Source organism: Canis lupus, chromosome 18 (assembly GCF_003254725.2).
Source record: "Canis lupus dingo isolate Sandy chromosome 18, ASM325472v2, whole genome shotgun sequence".
Lineage (NCBI taxonomy): Eukaryota > Metazoa > Chordata > Mammalia > Carnivora > Canidae > Canis > Canis lupus.
Window position 1 is genome coordinate 46,904,724 of NC_064260.1, and position 20,816 is coordinate 46,925,539.

General features: G+C 53.7%; 1 protein-coding gene across 3 annotated transcripts in view; it reads right to left on the reverse strand.

Annotated features, from left to right (window-relative positions):
- Positions 1-20,816, reverse strand: part of CARS1 (cysteinyl-tRNA synthetase 1) — a 47,643-nt gene that overhangs the window by 26,468 nt on the left and 359 nt on the right. Inside the window, exons 1-7 of one of the 3 annotated variants that reach the window (XM_035702009.2) lie at positions 20,443-20,590; positions 11,986-12,234; positions 7,819-7,910; positions 7,039-7,127; positions 6,449-6,545; positions 5,961-6,059; positions 4,955-5,104 (exon numbers count right to left, since the gene is read on the reverse strand). In XM_035702009.2, the coding sequence (XP_035557902.2) occupies positions 4,955-5,104; positions 5,961-6,059; positions 6,449-6,545; positions 7,039-7,052 (360 nt within the window). In that variant the 5' untranslated portion in view covers positions 7,053-7,127; positions 7,819-7,910; positions 11,986-12,234; positions 20,443-20,590. Of the gene's footprint in view, positions 1-4,954; positions 5,105-5,960; positions 6,060-6,448; positions 6,546-7,038; positions 7,128-7,818; positions 7,911-11,985; positions 12,235-20,442; positions 20,591-20,816 lie in introns of those variants that run through there. The other 2 variants (XM_025451826.3, XM_025451827.3) reach the window with 2 other exon arrangements.

Sequence of the window (20,816 nt, forward strand, 5' to 3'; positions counted from 1 at the left end):
AAAAAAGTAAAATGCCATGATGGCTTTGAAAGATACAGAAAAAGCAAAGGACAAAATCCAACACCCATTCATAATAAAAACTCTCAGAAAACTAGGAAGAGTGATAAACTCCCTCAACTTGATAAAGAACATCTGTAAAAATCCTAGAGCTAACATCATACTTCAAGGTGAGAAACCAGCTTTCCCATTAAGATCCAGAACAAGGCAAGGATGTTCCCTCGGGCCACTCCTTTCCAACCTCCTACTAGAAATCTTTGCTAATGCAGTAAGACAAGAAAAGGAAATAAAAGGGCATATTCAGTGGGAAGGAAGACATAAAACTATAACAAGTGGAATGTGATAAAACATTTACATTAGCACGCCCTAAAATGAAATAGTATAAATCTAACTAACTGGGTACAAGATCCACATGAGGAAACTATAAAACTTTCATGAAGGAAACTAAGTCAGCGGAGAGCTATTTCATATTCACAGATAGGAGAGTCAACATTGTCAGGATGTCAGCTCTTCCCAGAGTGATCTGGAGATCCAAAGCAACCCCAATCTAAATCCCAGGATGGCATTTTACCCATGTCAACAAGCGGATTCTTAGTTTGTACGGAGGCCAAAGACCCCGAAGAGCCAACTCAATACTGAAGTAGAGCAAAATTGGAGGCCTAACACTACCCAACTTCAAGACTTCCTATAAAACCATAGTAATCAAGACAATGTGATGTTGCCAAAAGAGATAAATAGATCAAGGGAACAGAAGAGAGAGCCCAGAAATAGACCCACACAAGTACAGTCCCCCGTACTGTGACAGATGAGCAAAGGCCATTCAGTAGAAGAAAAAAATAGGGTCCTTCAACAAAAGGTGCTGTAGCTACCGGACATCCATACACAAAACAACTCTAGATCCAGTATTTTCACCTCCCCAAAAAGTGACTCAGGATGGATCACAGACCTAAGAGTGAAATGCAAAACTGTGAAACTAGAAGATCACACAGAGGCAAATCTACCCTATCCTGCGTGTGGCAATGACTTTTTTGCTGTAACACAGATGGCACAATCCATAAAAGGAAGAAGTGGTATGCTATACTTCATTAAACATTTTTGCTCTGGGAAAGACACTGTCCAGAAAATTTTAAAAATGAGTTATAGGCTAGGAGAAAATATCTGCCAAAGACACATCTGATAAAGGACTATAATCCAGGGATGCCTGGGTAGGTCAGAGGTTGAGTATCTGCCTTCAGCTCAGGGCATGATCCTGGAGTCCCAGGATCGAGTCTTACATTGGCCTCCCTGGAAGAAGCTTGCTTCTCCCTCTGCCTATATCTCTGCTTCTCTGTTTCTCTCATGAATAAATAAATAAAATCTTGAGAAAAAAAAAAAAAAAAAGGACTACTATCCAAAGTATATAAACTCAATAAGAAAACAATCAACCCGATAAAAAATAGGCCAAAGACCTGAACAGGCACCTCACACAAGAAGATACATAGATGGCAAATAAACACATGAGAAGAGATGCTCCACATCCTATGTTTCAGGGAAATGCAAATCACAACAACGAGATATCATCACACACCTATTAGAATGGCCAAAACACAAACACTGACAATACCTGATGCTGGGAAAATCCAGAACAAAAGTAACTCTCATTCGCTGCTGCGGGGGGGGGGCGGGGATGCAACATGGTACAGCCACTTTGGAAGATGATTTGTGGTTTCTTACAAATCTGAACATACTCTTACCATATGATCCAGTAGTCATGCTCCTTGGCATTGACCTAAAGGAGCTGAAAACTTATGTGCACATAAAAACCTGTACACAGAAGTTTCTAGTGGCTTTTTCACAATTGCCTAAATTTGGAAGCAACAAAGATGCACTTTAGTAGGTTGATGGATAAACAAGCTGCAGTCCATCCAGATGATGGAATGTTATCTAGAACTAGAGACAAATGAGCTATCAAGCCATGAAAAGACATGGAGGACCCTAAAATGTACACTTGGCGAGAAAAGTCCATTTGAGAAGGTCACACACTATAGGATTCCAACTCTGTGGCATTCTGGAATGGGAAAATCATGGAGGCAGCAAAGAGATCAGTGATTTCCAGGGGCTGGGGGGAGGGATGAACAGGCGGAGCATGGAGTCTTCTTCAGGCAGGAAAAGTACTCTGTAGAGTAGATAGGAACCATGACACAGCTGTCTACACCCATAGAATGTGCACCCCCAAGAGAGAACCCTGGTGTCAGTCTGTGGGCTCTGGGTGAGGACACTGTGTCAGTGCTGGTTCATCAGCTATAACACACATGCCAGTTTGGTGGATATGCTAATAGTGGGGGAGGTTCTGGGGGGAAGACGGGGCACATGGGCAATCTCTATACCTTCCTCTCAGTTTTGCTGTGAACCTGAAACTGCTCTAAAAACCAGGTCTTTAAAGCCACAGATGAAACAGAGAGACAGAATGGAGAGGACCAACCAGTCTGAAACAACGCTTCCATTCAATATTTAAAATCCCCTGACAGTGTCTCTCCTGGAATAGGACCAGGTGAGAACTCAAAACATACCTGAAGAACAAACACAGAATAAACAGCACCATGACAGCTCACCCAGGATGGGGGATGTGACCAACAGAAAAGAACCTATGGACCCATACACACAGAGCTGTCACAGAACACAAACATACTAAGTACAAAAACAAAAAGTGGATATGTTGGACTGTGTTAAAAGTAAGACCCTCTGCTATTAAAAGTAGTGAAAAGAAAAGCCAGAGACTGGGAGAAAGTGCAACATATTTAAATGACAAAGGATTAGTGTCCAGGAGTAAGAATGCCTATAATCCCATAAGAAAAAGACATGTGTCGGAAATGTGTCACAGGAAATGTGCCCCCGGAAATGTGTCAGCACAACACACTTGTACAGACACTTAGGAAAGCGTTACCATACTGCAGGCCCCAGCTGCGCCCCCCCAGAGGCCCAACTGCCCCAACTGCCACCCCCCCAGAGGCCAGAGCCTCCTCCGGCTGCATCCCTGTGATACCCTTAGATGTGAGGACAACTCTACATCAAGTGCCATGTACCCTTCCAACAAATCACTGGCTGCGTGGGTGGTGCCGGGGACTGACAGCTACCCATCTCCCCAGTTACATGCCCTGCAGCCCAGTAGTTCCACTCCTAGGTTTACAGCCTCAAGAAGCTCCTGCAAATGTGCACCCAGAGACACACAGAAAACAACTCACAGCTCACAATCGGATGCTCAGCTCACTGGTCATAAGGGAAATGCAAGCCCAAACCACAACAGAATACTGCCTCACGCTCATCGGGGAGGCTGTCAGAAAAACAGGCGACTATGCTGGCGGGGATGGGGACAAACTGCGATCGTGGTACTGCTGTGGAAAACAGTACGGCGGCTCCGTGGAGTCTTGAAAATCCAACTGCCAGACCTCCTAGCGATCCCATGTGGAAGTCTCTGCACAGAAGAACTCAAGGTAGGGGCTTGAAGGGGATCTGCCCATCCCCACTCACAGCTGCATTCTTCATTACAGCCCAAAGGTGAAAACAGTGTCTGTCAGAGCCTGGGATCAGCGATGCGCTACACGCATACCATACAGCGCTATCTAGTCTGAAGAAGAAAGAACATCAGGACACCCACCACAGCCTGGAGGATGTCATACTGAGGGAAAGATGCCAGTCATGAAAGGACAGACACCATAGGATTCTACTTCTATGTGGTCCCTGGAGTCCCTAGATTCACAGGGACAGAGAGTGGACAGTGGTCACAGGGCTGGGGGAGGGACGGTATCAAGTGTCTCCTAGGGACAGAGAGTGGACGGTAGTCACAGGGCCAGAGGAGGGACGGGGTCAGTGTTTCCTGGGGACAGAGAGTGGACATGGGTTACAGGGCCAGGGGAGGGATAGGGTCAGAGTCTCCTGGGGACAGAGAGTGGACACGGGTCACAGGGTCAGGGGAGGGATGGGGTCCATGTCTCCTGGGGACAGAGAGTGGACGGTGGTCACAGGGCCAGGGGAGGGATGGGGTCAGTGTCTTCTGGGAACAAAGTCTCCATTGGGAATGATGGACAGTCCTGGAGACAGACGGTGGGGACGGCTGCACAACAGAGTGAATGTTGCCCCTGAAATGTGCACCTAAAAACAGTTGAGATGGTAAATTTTACAATATGTATATTTTACCATACTTTTTAAAGAAAAGGGTATTAGTAGAACCATTAGGAAAACAATTCACAGCGGCACTGATGGTAACAAAGGGACGTGACTGCCGTCCCAGGAGAGGGAGAAACAGCTGGACCCAGGACACCCACCAAAGGAAGGCCAGCTACCATGTGGGGGCCCCACGCAGAAGCACGCTGAGCGAAGGCTCGTCCCTGAGCTGTGTACACTGGACTCTTTCTCATTAAGCTCAGAAAAAGACCCTGCCGGCAACGTAAACTAGGTGAAGAGGAAAGTAACAGGGAAGCAGAAGCTGGGCTGGGCCCTGGTGTAGGTCTTCCCCGGTTTCCAGACAGACAGCTGAGGTGGCATCTTTTCTGGAGCCCCCTGAGTGCTGGCGAGGATGGCCAGCAGGGGGGCGCCGGCGTGAAGAAGGGCCATGGTGGCCAAAGCTGCTGCAGATGCCTGCCTCTCCAAGGGGGTGGGGGGTAGGGCCAGAAGAGGCCAGGCCGCCTCGGGTGCCCTCCCCCTGTGTGAGGCAGGAGCCAGCCTGGGGAAGCCCCGCAGCCCACTGCAGCCTCCACTTTCCTCCATTCTCTGCACAGATGTGCCACCAAGAAACACAGAAGAGGCGGCTGGAAGACCCCAGAATTACTGCTGCACATTCTCCAGTGGGGCACCGGCCACCCCCCTCTTGCACCACCCCAGGGTGGCCAGGCCAGGATGCCACTCTCTGAGTCACGGCATGGACCCTGCAAGTGGCTGGCCACCCTAGCACCGAGGAGTGGCAAGTCTGCGTAGACCTCACCTCTGCACAGCTGTCGGCCACTTCTGCGGGGAGGTCATTCTGCACGGCTCTCTCCAGAGGCTCTGCAGCCAGCTGCACTGTGTGCTGAATACGCTCCAGCATGTGCTTTTTGTCGGGGTCCGTGGTCTCCTGTAACTTCACTGAGAAGAGCTACGAGCACAGAGAGGCAGACCCATCAGCCGTGGCTCAGTGATGCCCCGCGCTCCCCCAGGAGTTCTTCCCACTTTGTGCATCAGGAAGACGCTGCCTCCCTAAGGGAATGGCTCCTGTTCCCCCGATAGGCCCTAGAGCCCAGATCCTCACACCCCCCTGGCCTGGGTCTCTGACATAACAGGGCTGTGCTTGGGGCCACAGAGGCATCACCTGGGGACTTGGTGGGTATCATGAGGGCACCCGTGACCTGAAGGGCCCGCCCCTGGTCAGCCTGAGACTAAGCCCTAATTTCATTTCTAGTTTTTCTTCTAGAGATTGAACACATATACACAGCAGTAATTACTAGTACAGCTATCAAAATAGTAATTACTATTATAGAGAATAAAACGACTTATTCTAACCTTACTCTGTTCATGCAATAATTCGTAACACCGTTGTTCAAAATGAAAATATTAAATTGGGAAGAACTAATTTCTTCCGATTCTGAATCTCCAGTGCCACCATCGTCGGAGGCTCAGCCCAGTGCCCGCGTTGCACTCGGGATACCGTGTGGCTGAGACCTCACCACGGAAGACCCCATCGGAGCATTTGGAGCACTTCATGAGCACAGGTACATCCATGCCGCCGTGACACTCCCCCGTAAGTGGCAGGCACAGACACCTACTCCACAATTCCATCCAAGTGTGTCTTTCCTGGCGACTCTTCCTTCCCAGCGGCCAGGTGACCACATCGATCAGAACTCTGGTGCCCCTCCTGGAGCGGCTTTAGTTCTGTACACTCTGTGAAGCCCACCAAGGATGGCCACTACTCTAGGGACACTGAGGAGTCAAGGAGCAGACAGCAAGGGGCCCACCTTCAGGGCGGCGTGAACATCCTCCAGGAGCTGGGCCGCCCGTGGCTGCTTCTCCCGATACTCCTCAAACAAGTAGTTCTGCCGGGCCCTCTTGATGATCTGGAAAGATGAGAGGGCAACTGGGGGTTGTGCGCCAGCGCAGCAGGCAGGCTCCTGAGCCCCAGGTGGCCAGCACCGAGACGGTCCCCTCCCCACTCTCCCTATGTAGCGCCACACACAGAAGCACATGCTGCCACTGGGCCTGCGGCTACGAAGCCCCATGGGCTGACGTCTTATCACCTGGGCCCCTGGATGAGGTTTCTCACAGCATCTACACATCTGAATGCATAACATCACTTGTATAAACCGTGACGCTAACGCACCGAGGGGATCCACATCGTGTGTTATCAGGTCGAGACCTGTGCTGGCCGAGGCCCCCTTATTTTATCTACAAATGTCGCTTCCTCCCGTCACCTGCTGTTCACAAAATGTCCCAGTTAGAGCCCTACCTTGTCGTCCACATCTGTGATGTTCATGCAGTAGAAGACATCATACCCGAAGTAGTCACGCAGCACCCTCCTCAGGATGTCGAAGGAGATGTACGACCTAGAGTACACAGGGACAGACCCTTCCTACAACTGTCATGCACCCCTCCCGCCCCACCGGGCCTTGGCCCTGAGAGCAGCCCTGGGGAAGGCTTCTGCAGACCTCCACCAGCCAGCTGCCATCCTGCGTCGTGGGGCCCGTGAGCACTATGGAACCCAGCCTCCTCTGTGCCTGGGCACCCACCAGAGCTGCAGGGCAGGGAAACCAAGGCTCACAACAAAACATCTGTATGTGGCCCAGGATGCTGGCCACAGGGAGACAGGGCAGCACTCTTGTGTGTACTCTCCAATTTTTCCATCATCAATATGGATTACTTATGGAATGAAAATTTTTATCTTAAAAACAGGAAAGGAAAAGCTCAGCACTGATTTTTCTTTCAAATCTCAGGTCCCAATAGTAGAACAGAGATCTCTAAAGGGCTGAGATGCTCCCTGTGGGACCCTCACCTTCACACCCAGTGACCCCATGCTAGGCGCCCAGCAGCGGCTCCTACCTGGCATGCCCCATGTGAGACGCATCGTACACAGTAGGCCCACAGCAATACCACGTCACCTTCTTCCCATGCTGAGGTATAAACACGTCCTTTGTTAAAAATGAAGGAATGACAATCATCAGAGGTGTAAGAGGCACAGTGCAAGGTCATCCAAACCAGCCATAAAAAGCACACCATGGCTTGTTTAAACGAAATTCAGCAAGAATAATTTTGTTTTACTGACAAATGTCACGGACGTCAGGAGTGGATGGGCTCAGTTACTCCTGGATGGAATCCCCGAGACCCTTGTCGCCCTGTCTGCCCCATGAAATTCCAATCGGCCCATGGCGGAAGCCACTGGCCACACTGAGCAGAACCAACCAAGTAAACTCCATTCAACTAGGATCCAACCCCACCTTCTTCTCCAAACCTGGTCGGCTGCCAACAAGGCCAACCAGGTCCAGTACTTTGCCTGTTCTGTTTGGCTTGCACCTCAACCCCTGCTGCTACCACGTGACCTCCCTGAAAGTGTGCTGACCCCTGGCCTGGCTCTGGGTGATGAGGGATCGGGGGGCTCCAGGGCTGCAAGCCAACAGGCAGGCTTCCCCTCAAGGTATGACCCTGGGCATGCTCTGCACTGGGACCACATGGAGAGTGAGTGGCAAGTGCTGACAGATCTCAAGTCCTGTCTGGACTGACGGAACCACAGAGCCCGCCGCACCAGACAGATCTGGGTACTGTGCTCGGCAAGGATGCATGCGGCTCCTAGAGCCTGCACCCTCCCACCTGAGCCCTCCTTACCTTGTTCCGGGTGAGGCTGTTGTAAAGGCGGAGCTTGCACGGAGGAGACCCAGCCGGAGGGGACCATTGAGGCTGCCCCCGCCGGCTCTTACCTACAAAGGCAGAAAGAACAGAGATCATGGAAATGCGAGTCACACTGCACCAAAACACTTGGTCTTTACAACACATACTGCTCTTGGTGAAGCGTGACACAGGGCTCAGCGGTGCGCAGCTCTGTCAGCATCACCCACATTGCAACTGCTTCTCTATTTTGCTTTGCTCACATTCGGTGCGACAGTGGATCGTACGACCCTAATCACAGCATGGCTTGGGAGCACCTGCAAGACGTGGTCACACCCAGTACAGCCCCCTAGTCCCCAAACCCAGGCCCTCCCGGCCACTTACAGGCAGTGCAGCAGATATGGCTCGTGGGCTGGGAAGGGGCACGGGCCCTCCACTGCCAGGCTCTACTGCAGCACCTACCTGGGGGTGCCCTGCCCGCCCCCTGCCCTTTGTGGGCCACTTCCCAGAGCAGTACAAGACTGGCCAGACCAGAAACAGCTCACAGCCATAGGAACTCAGTAAGGATAGCCTCCACCCAGCCCCAACTCCATCAGATAGGGGCAGGCAAGTGGCCAGCTCCCCCTCAATTCTGGTCCCCATGCCCCACAACACACAGGTCACTTCCTGACTCGACTGAGCCGAGACGCTGTGGCCTCCAGCTCCACACTGGTGCCTGACCAACTCTGGAAACAGTGTGGGGTGACTCTGTCCCTTGCAGCCTCCCAGGACCCCGAGTCCTCCCAGCTCCTGCCACCACTTCCTGTTCCCTCCTCAGCGCTGTCTCAGGGGCTGCCCCTGCTGTTCTGTGTCCTGGGCCCACACTTCTGGCTGGACGGAGGCCTGAACCCTGAGAGCCAGACGGGGTACAGTTCTGTCCCGGGCATCTGGTGTCCTGCACCTGGAACCCAGCTGTTCTCCCCAGCCCTTGCTCACAGAGCACAGGATGGGCCCATGGCCATCTCCACACTACCTATTCCATCTTCCCAAGCTGCCCTCCTCCTGTCCACTCCTGCCCGCCCCTTGCCCCTGCAAAGGGCTCGCTGTCTCATGCTGGACAGACCGCCCACTGAGACCCCCACAGTCCCGTCACAGAGGAGTCAGTCCCACACATGGCCATTAGCCAAGATGTGGCATCAGCCACAGAGGCTGACTGAGGTGACAGAGGGAGGAGAGGGGAAGAGGGAGGAGGGAGGAAGGAGGAAGCTGCTACGTGGATGTGTGTGTGAGCGCACTGTGCATGAGCAGGCAGGTGGGGAGGGAACAGGCCGAAGGAGAAAGGGGAAGTCGCGGCTTCCTACTCTGGGTGATCGGGTGATCGCCAGCACACCTCGGCCACAGACTCCACTGTGCGGGCAGGCCCATGCCCTCAAGGAAACAGCGCTGCTTCTCATTGAGGTTAGGTATGCATCTTACGCCCTTGAAGGAAACTCTGGGACTCAGTGATATGCAATCGGCCCGTACGCCACCATCCATGTCCTCTCTCACTCAGACCTCGTAACTCCTGAAACAGTGACAACATTGCCATCTGGGGTGAGCAGGGACGTCGGCCAGAGCCACCACACACACTGACAGGAGCCAGCGGGCCAGCAGGAAGGGTCAGGGCTCATGGCACAGAAGCCCCATCCAAGACCATGGACAGTGGCAGGACATGGCCAAAGGTGAAGGAAAGGGAGCCTGGCCACCCTCCACAGGGCCACTACAGTAACACAGCCGGTGGCGGGTTTAAGGAAATCTGGTGTATACCAATTCTGATTTGCAAAGGGGAAAACTGGAAGATACCACATGAGGAAATCTGTCACTGTGTTCCCTGACACCTTCAACTGCCCTGCATGCCCGTGTGTGGCCACGGCTCGCCCAGGGCAATGGCCCACCTCCACGATACCCAACAACCCAACAACCCTAAGCCATGTCTCTCTGCACTTGGCACACGCCTCTGCCGCAGCAGTTGCCACCCTATGCGCTGACTCTTTGTTTCGGCTGCTGCTTCTGCTTGAACTAACGAACACACATCCATTCATCTGACACACATCCAGTTCCCCCACCAGGCTCTGACCTGGGCATGGGGCTCCGCACAGACACACATCCCTGATCCAACAGAACCGCACACACCTCTCAGGAGACATAGGATAGCAAGGCTCTAGGGAGGTGGCAGGGCAGACCAGGGGGGCCAGCCAGGCCCCAGGGGCGCTGCATCCATCCCACCCCCAAGGGAGGAGAGACACACAAGTGGGGAGCACAGAGCAGAGAGCAGTGCCGTGCTGCGACACTCCTAAACCATGGGGCCTTCCTCGGCGTCTCCTGCCTGGGACCCGGCAGCCGTGGCAGCAGAGAGAGTCCCCGAGGGAAGTCCCCTGCAACTTCCAGGCAAAGGACGCAGAGGGCAAAGCCCCGGATGGAGTGGTCCCTCTGTGCAGGCACTGGGGGAGCAGGTGGAAGGAACAGGGGCTGTCCACCCCCCACTTTCCATGCTTGAGAGGACACCTTGGGCTTTAAGGCTCACAGCCATGGGGAGGGACACGGAGGGACAGACGGGATGCCAGCAGCAGGAGCAGCAATGAGATGTCATGGATGCCAGTGGAATGGACTGGGAGGGAATGTGGATAGGGTGCTGGGGAGCAAGGGACTGGGAGAGGCAGCACTCATACCCCAGATAGGATGTCAGAGCCTTGAGATGAGTGGTGCTCGATTCTGGCAACAACAAGGGGGTCGGCAGGTGCTCGAGTACTGGCCTCCCAGAGAATGGGAGAGGGCTCTAGGACCAGCCCTACTTACTGGCCACCTCCTGCCATAGCCTGGGCACACAAGGGGACTTGGAGGCAGAAGGAGTCAGGAGATGCTATGGGTGACACCCAGGGTGTATCTCCCATCCCCCGCCCATCTCCAAGCCAGCCTAGCTCTGTCCATGTGCTCTGCCTTGAGTGGCCTTCCTCTGCACGGCTAAAGGCATTTGGTCCTTCTTTCAATGAGGTCATGGATGGAGCACAAGCCAGGCACTTGCCAAGGCTGCGAGCCTCAGATCCCCCTGCCCTCTGCCCTGGAGAGTGTGCCTTGGGAGCTGGGACCCAGGGGGGACAACATGGCACCTGATTCCACTGATACCACTAGGGTCACGGTGCCACATGCCCAGGAAGCAGACAATGTACACACAAAGCTCCCACCCTATGCTGAGGAAGGCTTGTCCAGAAAACCAAGTCACACTGCACTCTGGAAGATATATGATGCTCCCACCTCCATCTGTTACGGCCAGGGACCCAGCACAGACCAGGTCAGCGGTGTAGGCATTGTGATGCCCCCCATGCCCCACCTGAGGGTGCCCCCAGGTGGGTGCCCAGCTTGGCTGACAACCACCAGAAGCAGCATGTGTGGCCTACCCCTCCCATGAAGCAGCATGAGCACCCAGAGCCGCAGGAGTAGCTGAGCTGCTGGAGGCCATTGGGCGATTATGGGACAAAGCACCCTGGGGTTCACTGCAGGAGAGAAACACAGGGCCTGAGCCCGTAAGACTTTCCAGAAGTTCCCCTAAAATAGCTGGTGTCACACTGTCGCAGATGCACCAGTGCTCCCAAGCTCCAGCTCAAGCTATGCGGCAGAATTTCATCTCAAAGCTAAAAAATGACTTTTTTTTTTCTGATTTCTAGATAGTTCAATGTCAATTACATGGTTTTAGGATTTAACCATTCTAAATCTCATGGATGCACACATGGCAACGCATGGAAAGAATAAAGCAGAAGCAGCAACGGCAAATCTGGGCCAGGCCAGCCATCAGCTGAGAAGGCCAGGCTGGAGGCTGCGGCCCCAGCCCCCGCTGGACCCCTCCAGGTGGCATGCTCCCACTGTGGCTCTGCACCATGACCCCTGCATTGCTCCAGGCAGCTCTGCTATAGCCGCCACAGAAATCTTGATCCGCAAGGGCTGAGTGCCCGGCATGGTCTGTCCTAACCTCCACTCAGGGGGTGCTGGTCAGCCCACCAGGACACTGGCCTGCATGTGGTGACAGGAGCCAGCCCTGTGGGTTCCTCTGGGACACTATAGCCAACGAGCACCGCACACCTCCAGGGCCTGACCTTGGAGGCAGCGGCCGATGGGAGAGGCCCTACCAGCTGGGGAACTCGCTCTGCTACTCACTTGCTTGGCGCCCACAGGGCTCGCCTCTGGCGCAGGGGCCGCCCAGGATGGCTTCTATGTGCCTGAACCACCGAGCCACGTGGAAGAGGCGCGTGTCAGCGGGAGGGGCGGAGAGCTGCCTGAACGCATCCACATCTGCCTGGGACAGGGAGTACCCCCGGACATAGCTACGCGTGCTGAGGTGCTCGTTCAGGGCCTGCACCCTGGCTGCCTCGTCACTAATGCTCAGGATGGACCGGTAGGCAGGAGCTGCAACGACAGAGGCACACGGACGGCGTCAGTCAGGTGTGCAGAGGCCTCGCGCAAGAGTCCAGAGACACACAGGGCTCCTGGGTGTCAGCCTGTGGCTGCCGGGCCGCTGAGGGCCACTGGGGAATGACCGAGGGGGTTTCAATTCGTGGGAATGAGACAGTTCTGGAACCGGACAGAGGTGATGGCTGCCCGGCAGCATGAGTACATAAATGCCACTGAACTGTACACCTTCCATATGATTCCAGCAGTGAACTTTACGTTATGTGAATTCCACCTCAACTGCAGGAAAACCACCCAGCATGCACAGCCCCTTCTCTGCAGCGGCGCACCTTCTGTCTGGGCGCAGGGGGCCCGGTGTGCACCCAATCCTGGTGGGCACCAAGGGCGTACCAAACCCCTGCACCTGCATGGTTTCCAGCAGCTGAAGGCCATGTTTCTGGGAAGATTACAGCCCCGTGCATCCCCAGAACACCTGCTGCGGAACCGATGGTCCAGCCAAATCTGCCAGCAGGCCTAGCCTGCCCTCCCTTAGGGCAATCCAAAGGACTACGGTTTGTGAGTAGTGTATCTCCTACAACCTGGAGGGGACTCTCAGTAACCTGAAGGCCACTCCTCCGAAATGGAATCATCAGGAAGGGTGGGTGGGCAGCCTCTCCCATCTTTGTGGAGGCACGGCCAGCCGGAATGGCCTGGACACTGACCGGCCCTGGGTGACTTTTCACCTCTTCCCTGGTACTGAGGTCAGCTCACCTACCTCCCCTGGGAGCCACTGCTGGGCACCCCTTCACATCAGTCAAAGGATGAACTTGTTCTTCCCTCCCTAACTAATGTTCAGCTGTGTCTACCTCTGGTGTGGGGGGCTCAGCATCAGGAGCTGCCCAAGCCTGAGCAGCAGGAGCACAGACCCAGCCCCACTCTAAAATAGGGAGGCAGAGACCAGGCTGGTTGCACTAAGCCAAAGATCTTACGGCCTTGGGCAGGAGCCTGGTACCCCAGCCCATGAGTCTGACTGAGCTGCATTTAAGCCTTAATCATCCAAGTTGTTTTATCTAGATTTTCTGAGCAAACCATGGAAGAAGGACCAATGCTCATTTGCTTCCACAGACACCCTCTTGGCCTGAGACCCCTCAGAGCGGAAAAGCACGAGCCCATCCTCTCTCTTTGCCAGGTGCACCAAAAGGTCACTGGGTCACCGTGCCAGACCCACAGCAAGGACAACTCCCAACAGGGAGGTGATGTGGCCCTACACAGCCACACTTCCATCTGACACTCTTCTTCCCCTATCTCTGTTTACCTGCCTGGCACGGGAACAGGATAATCACTCAAGCACCCATCCGAGTCCTGAAAGCAGAAGGCAAAGCATGCATGTGGCATGTGAGGAGTATGCGCGCACACGAAATGCCCTTCTGCACTTGCTTCCACCACAGGGGAACTTTGTGCAGGCCCAGCCAACAGCAGACATCAGCAAGGATGAGCCAACAGAAGGATGACAGCCAGCAGCATTTTCCAAGTTGCTGCGATGCAACACAGCCTGCTTCTCGGGGACATCCTGAACCCCAAGCACTTCATCCACAGGTAAGGGGTAGGAAGCTACGGAGCTCCTAGAGCTCTCAAATGAATGCTGTGCTTTCCCAAAAACTCACCTGCTTCCCTCCCTGGTGCACCCCCAGGGGGGCCACCATCTGAACGGCCACCTTTCTGCCCTGACTGGAGTCCCGCCCCTTTACAAATTACCCTCAGGAGTACCCATGGCCATGCCTGGGCTATCTGGGAGCTCCACCTGCACGCATGTCTGGAACACAGCCCTTCTCACCATGGCTGCCACACTGGGGCCCAGCCCGTCATCTCTGTGATGTAGGCTCCCTGATGAGCAGCCCGGCTGGCCCAACACAGTGGCCAGAGTGGCCTGCTGAGAGGTGCAAGATCACATACCTCCTCCTCGTCCTCCAGACCACCCCCACCTGACATGGATCCCCAGGTCTGACTTCAGCCCCTGCCCCCACCCTGCCCACCTTATCCAGGCACACTGGCTCACCATGTCCTTTCCGGGGTCTCTCATCCCACCCTCCCTTGCCTGCCTGCAATGTTCCCCTAGAGATGGCCGGGCTCCCACCCCTCCTCAGGGCTCTGCTGGGTGTCATCCTTCCATCAGGTCTCCCTGGATGCTGTTCCAAATGACCACCTGCCAACTGCAGCCCAGACCCCCACCTTCCTGCCTTCTCTCTCTTCACACTTATCTCTAACACATCACTTCCTTCTTTATGTCTGCCCCACACCACACTTTATTTCCTCAGCATATACATACCTTCAGCATCTAGAACTAAGCCCGGACACTCAACACATTCACTGAGTGAATGGGAACTTCTACTTCACCTGCCACCATACCTCCAACAGCTTGGCGGCCTGTCAGGTGGCTGCTGGAACCCTCTTCTCATGATGAAGAAAACTCAGTCCAGCAGGAGGAATGAAAGTACCTGGCAGGGGTGTGGGCAGAGCCGGGGCGGGGGCACATGCCCCTCTGCACCCCGTTCCCTGTCTCCTGTACAGCTGCCTGGGCCAGGCCACCCCAGGCCGGAGGACAGGGGAGCAAGAACAGTGCCATCCGGATCATACCTACCTCTTACCCGGAGAGCAAGCAGACAGGGACACACCTGTCTCACTCCACAGGTGTCCCCGTGAACAAAGCAGGACACTAACCATGGCCATCCCCGAGGAGCAAGGTTACAAGTGATTCATATTTCCCATCTTTTTCTCCACGTATCCTCCACTAAGTACATTGTATTTTTATTTGTTATTTGTATTTATTTTTAATTTTTTAAAAGATTTTATTCATTTATTCATGAGAGACACAGGGAGAGAGGCAGAGACACAGGCAGAGGGAGAAGCAGGCTCCATGCAGGGAGCCCGACGCGGGACTCGATCCCAGAACTCCAGGATCGCACCCTGGGCCGAAGGCAGGTGCTACACTGCTGTGCCACCCAGGGAATCCCCCAGTACATGAATTTTTAAAATGAGAATGTTTTTAAAATAAGGTAAATGTCCTACGCACCACGCTGGCTTTAAAGCACTGGCGAAGGTCTTAGATAAGCCCCACGCTGTGGGGCAGTGGCTCAGGAGGCACAGTGCCCTGGTGGTGTCGGGGTCCCAGGCCTCCTCTCTGCCTGTGTAAAACAGGCTTGGAATAACACACGCCTCATAAAGCTGCTGTGTCTCAGTGAAATTACACTTGCAAATGTTTTAAAATACTGCCTGGCACACAGCCAGCCCCCCATCCATTTGCCACTTATTATGATCGCCCCTGTTATTATCCTAATGGCCCCTGGAGGAGTTCACCCAGAGAGTACACACGCATTTAAAATCTACTGTCTGGAGTAGTCTAGGCCGTCACAAGGGAAGGATCTTCTTGGGAGGGGCAGGCGTGGTGCCTGGGGAGCACAGCCCGATGACAGGCTTCTAGGCTGTGGGGCGGGGGTGGACAGTCACTGTGCTAACTGTGGTGGCTGCATTTAAGTGTCTCTTAAGGAAACCAACAAAAAAGAGGTCAACTTTGAAGTGGTCATGGGTTTTGCCCAGCTGTGCTCTGGCTATCAGCCCCAGTGCTGAGATCAGACGCGCAGGCTCGTGAGCAGGGGCCCCACATGCAGCGGTGGCCCTCGGCCACACGGCAGACGCCTGCCCCACGTCAGTGTTGAGGGGACGTTGGCTCTAAAACGCGCCAAGGGAGAGACCCCTACTGACCATGGGAATGTCATTACATGCACAGCCAGTTCAGACTGATATTTTAGCCAGTATTTCCAATTTCAACAGCTGAAGCCTTTATAAAACCTTTCCTGAGATCATACAAACAAAAAAGCCAGGTAATCTCTCAGCATAGGTAATGACCCAAAGGCCACATGAAATCAATGGCAGTCCTGACAGGACATGGCTAAGTGCATCACTCTCCCTCTTTTTGGTCCCTTGTCACCAGCATTTAAGCATCTGTCTTCATCCTCCACTCCAGTGCACCTGCCAGGCCCCCAGAACCCTTAAGAATCAGAACCTGGGGCGTGAGGTGGGCCAGCAGTGGGTACCGACACCAGCTCCCTGGGGGCCCCTGTGCTGCCCCAGGGCCTGCAGGCCTCCGTCCTGCAGACCTCCATGTGGTGAGAAGACCCCGGGCAGCTTGCTCAAATGCAGATCCCTCAAAGGGGCTCAGGTCACGTGTGTCTGTGTTTCAAAGACCAGCCTGGGCTCGGGGGATCAGCACCCCTCACCCAGTCCCTGGCACTGTACACAGTGCTAAGGACTACTCCAGGCCTCATCTTATGTGCTCACAGCACCCAGCCCTACAAACCACATCCTTCCCACAAACACTCCTCTGGCTCCCCTCTATACCCTCCTGTTGGGATGCTCAGCTGTCCAAGTGGCTCTCAGAAAGGGGACTGAACAAGCTTCCCAAATGGATCCCTTCTCCACATGATTCAAATCTCAGAGAGCAGAGGCGCATGCATCCTTGCTCTCCACCACCTGGGGGAATGCCACCCACTCCCAGAGTTCAGGGTGTCCTCCCACAGGCCGAGGGCTCCTAATGCCTTCTCTAGCACCCCTCTCCTGAGTACTAGCCCCTGAAGTCCAGCTATCACTCATCCATGGGTGTTCCTAGGCAGCATGCCTTGCCCCCCAAACCTGGGCTCAGGTTCTGGAGAGTGGCATGACTATTGTCCCCTCCTGGGTTAAGGCTTGGGTGCTCTGCTCTTACCCCTACACCACCCACACCCAGCACCAGCCCTGGTCCCCAAGCCTGCCCACTTCTCATGCCATCACTGCCATTGCTGCCACTGTCCTCCTGCTCAACCTGCAGATGGGGGAGGGTCAGGTGATCTTTCCAAAACCCAAAGGCAAGACCTATATTCCAAAAATGTGCACAAGGCCCTTGTAAACCTGGCCCCATAGCCTATCTCCGGCCCTCCTCCACCCCCTGGCCTCAGGAACTTGCAGGAAAGCAGTGTTTTCTGCCAGGAACCCTATCCTGGGCTTAGCTTCCACCCTTCTTATGATCTGCTCTACCCGCCCCTTCCTCAGGAGCAGAGTGCAGGATCTCCATCTCCAGGCTTTGGGCCTGGCAAGGAGACCACTGTCCACCACTGCCACATCCAGGTCTGGCCCAGTGGAGCCACCCCTGTGGTTCCCCACGCTCCATTTTGCGTGTGGGATGGCTGACAGAGAAGGACACAGCTGAGGTCCTGTCAGCTTGCAAAATCACAGAGCTCAGACTCTGAACAACATCGCAGTTCTTGGCACACCAAGCAGCAAGTACTCTGGGATGTGACCAAGGAGGGAGCTGCCATATAGTCCTTAGAGCTTTGAGGCCCTCTGTTCCAGCCCACCTCAACATTGACCTATCTTATGGGTCTTGTCCCTACTGGACAGAAAGGCCCAGAGAGGCTGAGACAGATCGCCCTTGTTTGTGGTCAGACCTTCAGGGCCCAGCACCCCCCAGCAACGCAAAGCAGGTGCTCCATGTATACTTAGATTTACTAAGTGACAGATCTATTTAAGTAAATCTTTTAAAACTGTTATGACGCTTTTCCACTGAAACAGAAGCTGTAACACTCTCACATGGCATTTTTATCCTCCCTTGTCTTTCACAGACCTTCTGGTAATCTGAATCACAATCAGCTGCCCTGATAATAAGAGGGCAATCAGATGGGACCACTGCCACCAGGACACTGAAATGGCTTAATCTCTACCCGAGGGCATCATCTCTTACAACTCTTAAATAAAAGCAAATACCAGGAAACATGGAAACACGAGCTCACAGATGAGCAAATATTTGTAGTCTATAAATACGTACACTTCATTTTTCTTCAGGGAAACATAGCAAAGCATATTGGCTTTATTTTGTCTGCCTTGACACACTCTGGAATTGGGGCTGTAGTTGTTATTCTGAATGGAATCATTCAGATTATCATCAAGGGCAGCCCACGAGGGTGGTTAAGATCCCCGCTGCAGTCAAACTGCCAGGGCTGGAAGTCTGGCTCTGCCTCTGGCTAGCTGTGCGACCCTAAACAAATCACGGGACTTCTCAGAACATCAGAATTCTTGCCTGGACAGGCAGATAAGGGCAGTATCTACCACAGAGGGTTGCTCCCAGGATGAAAGGCTACAACAGATGTCTTTAGACCACTGCCTGGAAGAGACACATGCTGAAAAAAATGCTAGCTATATAAACAATTATCACAAAAACCTCTGAATTACACAGCATAAAAAATTAAACAGCAAGTTTGACCAAACACAAAGCCACCGAACAGTGCTTTGAGCCTACAGGGCAAGGCCTCTGAGATGCGCTCCATCCACCAAGGGGTCCTCAGAGATGACACTTGTCTTTCTAAGGCTTGAAATGGGATGTGCACCTTCAAGCTACAAAGGAGAAGCTGTAAACCCAGTGTCATCACAGGGAAGCAAACAGACATTCTGAATCTATTTAAGGAAGATGATCTGAAATGGGAAGAAAATTCTAAATGAGGGCCTCCTTGAAAAGCCCAGGGAGATGGTCACTTTTGATGAATCCAATCTTTGGAATAAAAATACTTTTAGAAACTGGAAATCAAGCATACCTACAACTCTAATACCTATACACAGCCTTTCCTATTTCTTTTTCTTTTTTCTTTTTTTTTTTTTAAAGGATTTTATTATTCAAAGAGAGAGGCAGAGCCACAGGCAGAGGGAGAAGCAGGCTCCATGCAGGGAGCCCGACATGGGACTCGATCCCAGGTCTCCAGGATCACGCCCCGGGCTGAAGGCAGTGCTAAACCGCTGTGCCACCAGCTGCCCTTCATTTTATTTTCTGATTCCTCAGGGGATGGTCATAGACTCTCATCCTTGGAGGAAACCGAGGGACAGGTGTGTGTATGAGGGGGTGGGTAGCAGTAAAGGAAGAGCAGGTGGGCTGTCCCCTGAGGCCAAGCACTGTCTGGAGGTATTGCCCTAACTTATTGGACTAGGGAAATCTATCAGTTGTCCAGACATACTGAGTGATTAATTCCAATTTATAGATCAATCTCCAAAAACAAGCCAATTCTTACCAAGGCTCCAAAAACCTAAATTTCTAAAGTCATTAAAAGAAAAAACCAGGGACGCCTGGGTGGCTCAGTTGATGAAGTGTCTGCCTTTGGATCACTCAGGTCATGATCCCAGGGTCCCGGGATTGAGCCCCGTGTCAGGCTCTCTATTCAGTGGGGAGCCTGCTGCTCCCCCTGCTTGTGCATGTGCGCTCTCTCTCTGTCAAATGAATAAAATCATTAAGAAAAAATCAGTACGTCATTCATGTTCACAAATGAAGCAAAACCACGTTTTCATTAAAACAAAACAAAGAAACAAGCTCCAGGTTTCAACCCAGACAACACAGTGCCTATCTTGTGTCAGGTGCTGCTCTAAATCCTTTCTGAGTGATGACCTTTTAAGGGGGTTAAGTAGCACATACTGTCCCTCTGTACTGTGAGAAAAAGGGCAGAGCTGGGACTCCAGTCCAGCCACACTGGCTCTGGACTCAGCACTGTGAACATGTGCTGTTTTACTGGAGTCTGGATGGACTTCTGAGGATTACCTGGCTCTAGGGCAGGTGGGGACAGTGCTGGAATCCAGGCACACTTGTCGGGTGAGATGCACCATAGCTGGTATGTGGGTACTGGTGTGGGATAGCCTATCATTTGGTGCCTCCCACATCCCTGGGTTACCCTGGTGGTCAGAGCTCCCTACTTGGAACCCCAGAGCCCTAAGGAGCAAAGGGGACCACCTGGTGCCAAGGACGCTTTGCACAGCCTAAAGTGTGGGCGGGCTGCCACACACGCATGTAATTTTCACCAGGCAAGAGCAGAAGAACTCTAGCTCCATTTTTCCAATGTAAAGTTTGCTACAGACTTAGGAATCCTGGTGACAACCTCTGGTCCTGCCAGCAGCAACAGCCCTGCTTGCAGGATAGTGGGAAAAGATCCAGTGCTCTTCCCAGGTCTGCCTGTAGACTCCCTGGTCCAGCTCCTGGTGGCATCAGAGCCTCAGGTGGGCAGAGCTGCTCCCCGGGCCTCCCTGGCAGCAGTAAAGTGGGGTAATAATGCTCTGACCAGCCAAAGCCCAATGCCAACGTCTGCAGAACCCCAGATGAAAGCCTCCGTAAAATCCCAAGCCTTTCATGTGCGTGTCTGCGTCTCCCCAGCTTCTTGTGCTCACCCCCAGCTTGCTGCCAGGCTAGAAGCAAACTGCAACAATCCCGGGGCTCTGCCTGTCTCAGAGTACAGCGAGGTCCCGCCAGGAAACGCGGGGTGGGGCTCTGGAGGACCCCAGCAAAGCCTGAGGAGGAGGCTGAGGAGGGGGTGGCCGAGGGGCCTCCGGGAGCCCAGCGGGGCTCGGGCAGCGCAGGCCCAGGCTAAGGGTCCCAGGGTGGCTCACCGCCCACCGGCTCACCCCAGGACCCGCTGCACCCCCGAGCACGGGGTCTCCCTGCCTGCCAGCTCGGGGACCCGCCGATCCCCCATGCCCGGGGTGGCCCTGCCTGCTCGCTCGGGGACCCGCCGACCCCCCGGGCCCCGGGTCGCCCTGTCTGC